The 12,229-nt window shown below is 42.7% G+C and overlaps 1 protein-coding gene across 1 annotated transcript in view; it reads left to right on the top strand.

Moving 5' to 3' along the window:
• The window catches only part of CACNA2D3 (calcium channel, voltage-dependent, alpha 2/delta subunit 3), a gene marked incomplete at its 5' end in the record, with an annotated part of 947,927 nt that overhangs the window by 453,678 nt on the left and 482,020 nt on the right, over positions 1–12,229 (top strand). Inside the window, one exon of the mRNA XM_011947304.1 lies at positions 6,610–6,684. Within this exon, the coding sequence (XP_011802694.1) occupies positions 6,610–6,684 (75 nt within the window). The remainder of the gene's footprint in view (positions 1–6,609; positions 6,685–12,229) is intronic.

The following is a 12,229-nucleotide window of genomic DNA, read 5'->3' as shown; positions in this document are numbered from 1 at the left end:
ATCTTATTTTTTGTTTCTGTGCCATTTTTTTTTTTTTTTTCTGGCTTTGTTCCTAGTCCTTTCCATCAGGCATTCTGACTTTTCTTAGTAAAAGAGTATGTTCATTCCATCTGAACATAAGGTCTCTTTTTCCTTTTGTTTGTTTGTTTGTTGAGATGGGGGTCTCATTCAGGTGTCACCCAGGCTGGAGTGCAGTGGTGTGATCGCAGCTCACTGCAGCCTCCACCTTCCAGGGTTAAGCAATCCTCCTGACTCAGCCTCCCAAATAGCTCGGACCACAGGCACATGCCACCACGTCCAAAAGGCAAAATCTCTGCAATTTCGCCTTTCTGTTTCTTTGTTCTGTTGATTCATTCAACAAGTAGTACTGAGTGCTCTGCATTAAGCATTGGGGCTGACTTCAGACAAGGTGTCTGCTCTCATAGATTTAGGTTTTCTGTATGTGATCCTTGTGCGAGGGCTACTGGGAAGCAGGTCTCACAACCCAGTGTGGCCAGTGTAGTCTTGGAGAGGGAGTAGTTGGGGGACTGGGTGTCTACAGCTGGGGTATATGCTGCCTGGGGCTCTGTGGTGGCTTATCAGAAGAAGTAGTTTCGACTGAGTGGACACTTGAAGATAAGTAGGCTAGCCAGACATAGGCAAACGTGGTGGGACAGAGCAGGGAGAAAAGGAGGAAGGAGTCAATAACTGAGAAAGAAAGTGCCATTTGCAGGTGTAAGACCCCACCCCAACCCCCAAGAAGGAGCTCTCGGTGTGTCTGGATCACATGGGAGTGCAGGTGAATGTGGAGGCGAGTGGATCTGGTGAGTGACGGTGAAATGAGTGAGACTGGATGGAGACAGACAAGCCAGATCGAACCAGTCTGGTCAGCCAGGTGGAGGAATTGGGACAACCCATGGAGGCAGTGGAGAGACACAAAAATGAATCTCAGTTTCAGGGCAGGATGTTGAGATGCTCCCTAAAGCCGCTCCCTGCTTAGGGAGGTTCTTTCCTCATCCTCTTCTCTAGGCGACTGATAACCTTCTGTTAGGCCTGAAAGCGAAATTGCTTTCATCTGTCAAGTTCGGTTTCTGACATTAGGTGGATTCCTCACTATTATCCAGAGCCCAAAGTCAGTTGTCCTTGGCTCTCTGGCTTTTGGGCTGTGATTCACCTGAGCCAATGTGTGCTGGAATTCTACACTAATTTGGAAGCTCCTATGAACCTTGGTGAGAGGTTCTAGCCCATTTGCATTGCTTTTAGATCCTTCTGCAAAACATTCTGGCCCTTCATTTAATGAAAGTTGCCTTTCCTATTTTAGATCATCATTAAGATTCTCATTGATCACTTTGCTGTGTCTGTAAAAGGGGAGATGTAGGGAATGCGCACAGACACTGAGCAAAAGGAAAGAAGAGGCATGTAATGTGTCCCTTGCCTTCAGAGTGGAGAGTTTGGAGGTTGAATGGAGACAAAGGGACAGTTTCCTCAGCAAGAGTTGTGGGATGTAGTCTAATACCTGAGGAAGATTGTGGGTTTGTCTCAAACCTGTTGTTATTTTTGGAGGGACTGTTGCAGCATCACAGATAAGCACTATTTATCATAAAAAGGAAAGCCAGGGCCAGGTGCAGTGGCTCATGCCTGTAATCCTAGTACTTTGGGAGGCTGAGGCAGGAGGATTGCTTGAGACCAGCCTGGGCAACATAGGGAGACCTTCTCTCTGCAAATAATAATAAAAAAAACTAGCTGGATGTGGTGGCATGTGCCTGTGGTCTGAGCTATTTGGGAGGCTGAGTCAGGAGGATTGCTTGACCCTTGGAGGTGGAGGCTGCAGTGAGCTGTGATCACACCACTGCACTCCAGCCTGGGTGATACCTGAATGAGACCCCCATCTCAACAAACAAACAAACAAAAACAAACAAAAGGGAAAACAGACCTTATGTTCTGATGGAATGAACATACTCTTTTACTAAGAAAAGTAAGAAAAAACGGTTGTCACTCTACAATGATGGTCATGAGCAAACTTAGCCAGTGTTTTATGTCCCCAGCACACAGTAGGTGCTTAGGGCAAATTCAGTGAGCAAATAAAGACATGAAGAGTTCTGTGGCAGATGCCTTCCTACATGGGGATTTGCCAGTAAGCTGGCTGCACCATCTTGGCTCCCTGTCTGCCAAAGACCCCGGTCCCTGGGAAGATTCAGAGGGTGGCTTAGAGTGGGACAGTGTGTGGCCAGACATCATGGGCTTGTCTTGGGTACGTAGACAGTGACATGTGCCTGATGACATGGCATCTTATTCCCAACAAATGCAGATCCCTGCTCTCCAGAGAAGGCCAAGGACACATGTCCCTGTTCCAAAGAGAGGGTCACTTTGCATCACTGACATCACCTTCTTCCTTCATAGCAAGCTCCAGCTCTGGGTGCAGGGTGTTATCTGTTGGTCTTTCCCTCTATGTAGCATACATCACACTCACACATATTCTTTCTTTTTTGTGCATTTGTGCCTGTGTGCCTAGATGCCTTTCTCATTCTTATGTGCCAGGTTCTGTGTTGACTGTTATTTCATCCTCACAGTGAGCTCGTGAGAGATGTGCAGTTAGAATACCTGTTTCCCCAACACAAAAGCTGAGGCCAAGGTCACCCAGCAAGCGTGTGGCAGAGTCAGGATTTGAACCCAGGTCTGTCTGCCTCAGTTGCTTTAGCTCTACTGTTCTACCCTTGTGAGAATCAGAAAAGGAAAGCCAACCAGGAAGGAAGCAGGGAGAAGAAAGCCTACAGTGTCCGAGTCCCTGTGTGCTATGTGGCAGCTTCTAAGCTCTTTAAAGGGTGAAAGCCGTGTGTCCATTTCCTCACCATGTGCTTGGTGGGCTGGACTGGACCCATTTCCAGGGCAGCCTGGGCCCACTCCTCTCTCCCTAAGAGACTCTTCCCATTTCCCAGAAATTTGCAAGAAGGACTAACCACTTGGGCAGGAAGGGGAAAGGTTAAGTACTTCTTTAGGGTTCAATCCTGGTAGTGCAGGGGAGTAAAAGCAAATTGTAGAAGGAAATGGCATCTATGTACATTGTATCCTTTTCTTCCTTAGACTATTGATATCAGATTATTTCATTAGGGATCAAGGAGAGCTATTTATAAGGCTGTTGTGTCTTAGGGCAAGAGGTGACCAAATCTTGAGTTGTAAATATATATGGCCCTTTCACATCATCGTTTCACAAAATAGAAATCTAGAGAACATACATAAAAATGCAGAAGCTGAAAGATTTCCAAATAAAGGACTGTGAGGAGTCTGGAAGCAGTTCCATGTACAGGGCATCCTTGGGGTCCCCCTTGGGAGGAGCTGTTGGGTAGTGAGAGGAGCATGCACAGCCAGCAGGCCTCCTTGGTACAGCTGCCTGGTGTGCAGTTCCTTTACACACATGGCTGAGCCCGGCTCCCTCTGGTGATATAGACCAGATTGCTCGGCATAGCTTTATCCTGATGCAGTCAAGGGAAATTAGTCAACTGCAAGCTTGGATGATGCCACTAACAAGCTGGCTGGGATTCAGAAGAGTGGATTCCTCCACTGAGACCATAGCACACACAGTGATGGCAAGCATGGTTTTGATTACTGCACATGTACCTCCCTGATGAGGTCAAGAACTCCTTGGTCTTCTTGACTTTTAAATCCCCTCTGGAGCCCCCACAAGTATAGACTTTTATATTAGCAAGGCAGTTTCAGGTCTGTTGCCTCACTCAGTTTCTGCAGGGGCCCCCAGAGGGAGACTAGAAGGTGAATTAGTATCTTCTTATGCATAAGATTCTGGGATCAGAGTGGCTTAGCAACTTCCCCAAGGCCACACAGTGAGTATATGGTAGAGACAGGACTTGGACCCAAGTGACCTGACTCCCAGCTCAAACCGTACAACCCCCGGAATCAACTTTGAGAGTGTGTATTAGGTAGAATGTCAATGAAGTGATTCAATTTACCTGCAAAATGGAAGAATGAGAGGAAGTAAAACCACGGTGGGAACCTCAGTTAGGAAAGTTTTGGGCTCTAGGTTACAGAACAGGTGAGGAAAGGTTGGTTCAGCATACAAGCATCTGATAATGTCATGTAAGAAACCTGGAGGAGGGTGGCTGCAGCTTTTGCACAGTAGCTCAGTGTTATCTTCGGGGGCCCACACTGGCTCCATCTTCCTGCTCCGTCTTCCTTGGGCTTTGCATTCCATTCTTTGTCTTGTAACCTCATAGTTGCAAAATGGCTGCAGCACCTCCACAATAGCATCCCAAGCAGGAAGAAAAGAGTGGGTATAGACGAGTTTTCCCTTAATGGCAGGAAAACATTTCATTGAATCTGCCCATTAAACTTTCCCTTATGTCATGGTCATTTGCCCCTAACTGCAAGGCAGGCTTTGAGAGGTTGTGTCCAACAGAGGGGAACTGGATGGCTGTGGCTGGCTAAGACCCTTTGTGGTTCAGGCCTTACAAATCAGTGTACTGTCACCCTAAACCAAATGAGTCAGCAAGGGAAGTGAAGGAGAAGGGAATGGCTGTTTTCTCAGCAACTTCCAGGGTCAGTCCAACAGAGATTGAGAGCTCTGGAGGAGTTTTCCTTCATGGTGAACTGTGCAGTTGCTTCTTGGATCCTGAGATGATGTTCTGTTTGTTGACTAAAAGTCATACTTCCATTTCTCAATGGCTAACGTCATAAATATATTTTTTTCTCCATGCCTCGTTAGAGGATATTTAAGCCCTCAAACCATTGGGTATTTTTTCAAATGCTTTTTATATGGCTAAAAGCAAAGATGAAAGAGAGGGCACAAGCCTGACTGATGGGGAGATCTGGAGGTTTGGGGGCCGGAGACGATAAGTTGGGGGCATTGAGGTCCTGTTTTCAGTGGCTGTGAGGTCAGACTGCCTGGATTTGATTCTGGACTCCACCACCCCTCACTTACTCTCTGGTGTCTTTGGGCAAGTCGATCATTTTTGCTGTGCCTCAGTTTCCCCACCTGTAAAGAGAGAGTGATTGGAGGTGCTTGCCAAATGATGCTAAGATAACCTACAGATGAAGTTTACCTGCTGCCTGGATGTAGTAAGTGCTCAATAACAGTTAATTGCCAAGGTCAGTATGATCACCACTCCTGCTTGCTCAGTGAGGCTCTCTCCATGGGAAACCTGATGCATCCCAGTTGTTCTTGAGCAGCTTTAGGTCTAGCCCCTCTTCGACCTGTCTCTGCAGTGTATCCAGAGGGATTTCTCAAGCTCATCTCTTTATTTCACTCACTCCCTTGCTCACAGCCCTGCATGGTCCTCGCTGACTTTAGTTTTAAAGCGCAAACTCCCTAGGCCAACATTGCTCAAGAGTTAGCTGGGTCTGGGAGAGATGGTTCTGTTCTCTTCCTTCAGGAGCTCTGGGCCTCTCTGACTGCTAAAGTAGGTATACCATGACACTGTCATCAATCACATGGTCCTCAAGCACCTACTGTGGGTCCAGCCCTGTGCTTGTTGCAGAAAATACACTGAAGGACCAGGCATGGGCCCTAATGGTGTCATTCCACTTTGTGGTGGGGAATCCGGCCAACAGATAATTAGAATTTACAGGGATTATATAGAAGAGGGACCTAACCACAGGGACCTAGCCTGCACCAGAGGCTGCTTCCCAGAGGAGGTGGGAATAATCTGACCCAGGAGATGAACAGGAGTCAGCCAGAGAGAAGAGGTGCCAGAGTGATAGCTCAAAACAGGGGTCCCAGCATTGGAGGGCCTGAAGGAAAAGAAGAGACATGTCAGAGGACAGCAGGGGAATAATGGCTGGCCAGGACAAGTTTTAGGGGAAGGCTGATGAGTAAAGATGCTAGAGTGTCAGCAGGACCAAGGGTCCAGAGCCTTGCAAAGCCCTGGAAACATTCATCTGCACAGCAATGGGAGCTGTAAATGGGATTGACAGGAGGCAACATGATCAAATGTGTAAGGACCAGCCTCCCTGCAGGGCAGAGAAGCAGGTTTGCTGAGAGAAATTAAGATGAGACTACTCACATTTTTGCTACCTGGTTGTGAGCTTTGGGCAAAAAAATGTGGGGAGGTCCTATTCTGGATATTCTGGGATTGAAGTGATGGGAGTGCTGGTGTTGGCAATGTATGGGAAATTGTGCATGGACAGTGCCCTGATCAGCACCCACATACCCTTGCAGAGTGACCAGGGAACATCAAGGCTTATTCTGTTCCCACTCATGTGTAAGCCACACATGTGTCTGTTGATTCCATGAACCCAAAGACAGTAGCTGGAGCTGTATCCACGCAACTCTGGGATGCTCTTCAGCTCCCACCAGGACCATGGGCTGTTAGCCATGCTCAGGGAACTGCCAGTGTTTGGAGGCAACCCCAAAGAATGGTCAGTTAACAGGGTGCACCCTGAACCCTGCCATCTACCAGCATGTGCTCTAGAAGTTTCTCCTTCAAACAAGAAAAGAATAAAGTCTGTCTGTAGCACATAATCATAGTTGTCTAGAGGGACACCCATGAGAGAGTTTACCTTATGTGAATAAACATAGCCTGTGATTGTGCTGCTTTTTTGGGTGCGTATCTCCTTAAATTATTAAGATGTACCCTTCAATTCCTTAATTAAGTGTTCCTTCTTGACTGTTTTCCTTTGCAGTATAATGAGGAGCTTCACTATGTGGAACCTTGCCTGAATGGAACTTTGGTGCAAGCCGACAGGACAAACAAAGAGGTAGGGGCAGCTGCGGGGAGCATTCCAGTCATGGTACACCCCTGACTCCCTCATAGTGATTGTTTTACAATCAATCTGTCTTATCAAATGCACTGCCTTTTCATTGAGGCCCTTGGAGCCCCCATGTGTAGAATATTTATTAAGAGGCACAAAGAAAATCATGGCACTAAAATAATTACATTGAATTCAGAGGCTTACTAGTTCTGAAACAATTGCATCCATTTTTTGTCCTTGTACTCTAATAAACACAATGCTATGGTGTGCTTGATGCTTACTTTGACACTCTTAAAAGAATATGGCTCTTGCTGAGATTTCAAAGAAAATGGAACCCACTTGTTATTTCCCTTGTCCTTCTTACAGTTGGTTAAATGGTCATTGGGATAACTGTTGGGGTAACTTGCCTGCTATTAAAGGTAAGCCTTACAAGGACAGGAATGCCGTCTGCTCCCTACTGTATCCTCAATGTGCCGAGCATTTCCTGTTCCATCAATATTGTGGAACAAAAGGAAGATATGTTAAAGGAGAATCTTACACAGTGGGATAGAGGTTTTCTCCTCCAGTTTTGGAGTATCCTAGGAAAATTTCTAAAGTAGATTTCTGTAAAATAAATCCTGTTTCCCTTTAGCTACCTTTAAATTTGTCGGTACAGCTACAGCAACCACCACTATACCACCACTGCAGGGCCAGTTGAAAATTTCACTTGAAGGTATAGCTGTGGCTGCAGCCATGTCACAGCTTCTGGGACTCACAGCTGCCATTGCCATGTTGATTTTCTGTACCTGACACACAGAGCTGCTCTTCCCCTGGAGAGCAGACCTGCATGAGGTAGCTGGGGGCAATGGCCAGGGTAGGCTTTTGTGAGGCACATTCTATGTGCTGGAGAAAATCCCCTGGCTCGTACTGTATTGATGCTATCTTAGATGCAGGTAGTAGAAGCACTTAATTTGGGTATCTTTGAGGAAGTGAACAGCAGAGGATTGGGAGAAATTCATTCCAGTTGGAACACAAAGTATAAAGTAAAAAATATACTAGAGGTAATAGCTGGACTTCAGTTTGAGGGGGAAGAAGCACCATGATAAGCTTCATATTTAGGAGGGAGGAACCAAGTACATGGAAGTTCAAAGAACAAGTGTAACCTGAGAATGCTCATTCATGGTTATTGTCTAAGTGATTTAAGTCTATAGCCACATTTTTCTAGAGAATTTCCCGTTGTTTGACCGTTGTGTAGGTGAAGATCTCATCCCTATTCCAATATTGTAATATTGTAATATCCTCCAGAGCCTCAAGTAGCTGTTCAATCCTGGTGCTTGCAGTGTTAAACAGAACAGACACTTAAATGATCAAAGCCTTCCTTCAGATTGCTTCCCAGAGGAACAAAGGACAGTATGCTCTTTGGAAATAGGAAGTTTTATGAATGAAAAAAAATCATTAGAGGAAATGGGCTAAGAAATTATCTTAAATTGTCCTTGAATTTATGGATATTGAAGACTGGAATACTTTTGAATTTAAAAACTAATCTGGACTTCTTATTCTGCCAACATGGAGTAACCATATTCCAATGAGGTCCTCACCTTTATAACTAAGAAGCCCTAGACGTAACGCAACAAACAAGTATAGGTTGAGTATTCCTTATCTAAAATGGTTGGGACTAGAAGTGTTTCTGATTTTTCAGATTTTGGAATATTTGCATTATTCTTACTGGTTGAGCATCCCTAATCTGAAAGTCTGAAATCCAAAATGCTCCAATGAGCATTTCCTTTGGGTATGACCTTTGAGCATTATATTGGTGCTCAAAAAGTTTCAGATTTTGGAGAATTTCATATTTGGATCTTGGATTTTTGGATTAAAAATGCTTAATCTGTATAAGAAGACTTGAAAAGGAGAAAATGAAATGTCTAGGGGCTTTGGGTCTTAAAGACAAAAGGGAAGTTCCTTGATTTTCCTGTTTGACTCCCATATATCCTGAATAGAGCATCCAGAGTCTTCTCACCTGGACCAACAATAGGCACAGATTTAAAAAAAAAAAAAAAAAAAAGTCCCAGAAAATCTTGTTCCTTCTAGCCAAAGGACCACAGAAAATCTTTGTGACAACACTTTTTCTACTCCAGCTGAACATCAGTGGAACAACCAATCCTACATGGTTTCAGTGGGGCCAATTTAGAAGTTGATCTTTTGCCCCACGCATACCCCCTTGGTCCTTCTCCCACCTAGATTGACTGCTAAGAGAAAAGATGAAATCGGATCCAGAGTCTCGTAATATAAAATCCATAATGCTCAGAATGCAATTAAAATGCCAAGAACCAGTAAAATCACAACATGAATGAGAAAAAACAATCAACAGAAGCCAGTATTTACATGAATTGGATGTTGGAATTACAAAATTGTTTTAACAAGCAATTAGGAATTCTCTTGCAACAAATGAAACAGTAGAAAATCTCCCAAAGAAATAGAAGTTATAAAATAGAGCCAAATGGAAATTATTGAACTGAGAAATACAACCACCAAATAAAAGCTCAGTGATCAGCTCAATAAAGTGAAGATGACAGCAGATAAAATCAGTGAATTTCAGGACAGATCAATAGAAATTACCTAATTTGAACAACAGAGAGAAAATAGACTGGAAAAAAAATGAACAGTCTCAGGGACTTGAGGGACAATAACAAAAGATGTAACATTAATTACATCGAAGTCAGAGGAGAGAGAGAATGGTACTGAAGAGGTATTTAAAGATGTGTTGTCTGGAAACTCCCCCAAATTGGGTGAAAGGCGTAAGCATACATATTCAAGAGGTAATGCAAACTCCAAATAGAATAAACCTATGTAAATCCATGCCAAGACACATCAAAAATATAATTAGACAAGAAAAAAATATTGAAACAGCCAGAGAGAAAGGACACATTGCTTTTATGGAACACGAATTTGAATTACATAGATTTCTCATATGAAATCATGAAGTCAAGAGGTAAGTAGCATAGCATTTTTCAAATACTGAAAGAAAAGAACTGCCAACCCAGGATTCTATATCTAGTGAAAATATTTGTCAGGAATGAAGGAGAAATAAAGGCATTCTCAATGGAAGTAACACTGTAAAACTGTTGCTTGTAAAACCTACCCTTAAATAATGTCTAAAGGGAATTCTTTAAACAGAAAGGAAATAAGAAAAGAAAGCTTGGAAATTCAGAAAGGAGAGAAGAACATTGGAATGAGTAAGAAAATTACAATTAGAGTATCCTAATTATCAGGCAATTCTTAAATTATGTTTGATAGTTGAAGCAAAACTGTAATACCATCTCGTGTGATACTCAATGTTTATGGATGGAATACTTAAGACAATTGTATTTTAAAAGTATGAAGGGTAGAGGGACCTAAATAGAAGGTTTCTATACTTCACTGGAAATGGTAAATACTGATATGAGTAGACAGTAATAAATTACATATTTATATCTTAATACCTAGAGCAACCACTAAGAAAACAATACAGAGAGTTATTCTTAAAAAGCAACTCATATGAAGGTAAGAAATGAGAAACAGAGGAATTAGAAAGAGGATGAATAGGAAAAAAATAAATTGGCAGACTCAAGTTTTAATATATCATTAATCACCTTATGTATTAGTCTGTTCCCACTCTGTTAATAAAGACATACCTGAGACTGGTTAATTTATAAAGAAAAAGAGGTTTAATGGACCCAAATTCCACATAGCTGGGGAGGCCTCACAATCATGGCAGAAAGCAAAGAAAGAGCAAAGGCACGTCTTACATGGCGGCAGGCAAGAGAGCATGTGCAGAGGAACTACCCTTTATAAAACCATCAGATCTCATGAGATCTGTTCAGTATCATGAGAACAGCATGGGAAAAACCCGCCTTCATGATTCAATTAACTCCCACCGGGTCCCTCCAATGACATGTGGGGATTATGGGAGCTCAAATTCAGGATGAGATTTGGGTGAGACACAACCAAAACATATCACCTGAAATTTAAGTGTTCTGAAGACCACCAATGTAAAGGCAGAGATTGTTTGAGTGGATTAAAAAACTCAAACATGATCCAACCATATGACCATATGATGACTATAAGAAACTCACCTGAGGCCGGGTGCAGTGACTCATGCCTGTAATCTCAGCACTTTGGGAGGCCGAGGTGGGTGAATCACGAGGTCAGGAGATCGAGACCATCCTGGCAGTCATGGTGAAATCCTGTCTCTACTAAAAATACAAAAAATTAGCTGGACGTGATGGCACATGCCTGTAGTCCCAGCTACTTGGCAGGCTGAGGCAGGAAAATCACTTGTACCTGGGAGGCGGAGGTTGCAGTGAGCTAAGATGGCACCACTGCACTCCAGCCTGGGCAATAGAGCGAGATCCATCTCAAAAAAAAAAAAAAGGAAAAGAAAAGAAACTCACTTGAAATACAATGACAGATATGTTGAAAGTAAAAAAATGGGAACAATATGTACAGTGCTAACATTAATTTTAAAGTAGGAGTGATCATATTAATATCATATAAAGTCTTCTTCAGGGCAAATAAAATTACCAGAGACAAAGAAAGGGATATTTCATAATGATAAAAGGATCACTCCCATAGAAAAACATTACAATCCTAAGTGTGTTTGGACCAAAATACAGTTTCAAAATACACAAAGCAGAAACTGTTAGAGCTGAGGATAGAAATAGACAGATTTACAATTATAGTTGGGACTTGTACATTCCACAGTCACCAATTGATAGGCTACTGTACAAAAAGTCAGCAAGGATATAGAAGAACTGAACAGCATCATCAACCAGTGAGATTGAGATGACATTTATAGAGCACTCTATCTAAATAACAGCAGAATACACGTTCCTCTCAAGGACCCATGGAACATTAAGCAAGATAAAACATATCCTGAGTCATAATAGAAACCTTAAAATTAAATCTTTAAAATTGTAGAATATAATTTTTGATGAAAATGGAATACCACAGGAAATTCATAAGAGAAAGACAGCAGAAAAATCCCCACTTAGAAATTAAACAGTATACTACTAAAAAAATACTTGGGTCAAAGAAGAAGTCTTAAAGGAAATTTTAAAAAAATGTAAATCTGAATGAAAACAAAGACTGCATATCAAAAGAGGTGGAACAAAGCTATAGCAATGTTGAGGAGAAATTTGTAGCACTATATACTTACATATTTAAGTTCTCTGATATTTGGAGTTTCTACCTCAAGAAATTAGAAAAAATCGTGCAAAATAAAACTAAAGCAAGCAGAAGGGAGAAAATCATAAAGAACCAAAGTCAACTAAATTGAAATAGGAAAACAGTCGAGAAAAATCAGTGACACCAAAAGCTGGTTCTTTAAAAATAAATCAGTAAAACTGATAAACCTCTACCAAGACTGATAAAAATAAAAAGAGAGGGGCAGGCGCAGTGGCTGAAGCCTGTAATCCTAGCACTTTTTGAGGGCGAGGCAGGCGGATCACCTGAGGTCAGGAGTTAGAGACCATCCTGGCCAACATTGTGAAACCCCGTCTCTACTGAAAATGCAGAAATTAACTGGGTGTGGTGG

Source organism: Colobus angolensis, unplaced genomic scaffold (genome assembly GCF_000951035.1).
Source record: "Colobus angolensis palliatus isolate OR3802 unplaced genomic scaffold, Cang.pa_1.0 Scaffold26, whole genome shotgun sequence".
Taxonomy (NCBI): Eukaryota; Metazoa; Chordata; class Mammalia; order Primates; family Cercopithecidae; genus Colobus; species Colobus angolensis.
This window is presented reverse-complemented; position numbering and strand designations above follow the sequence as displayed.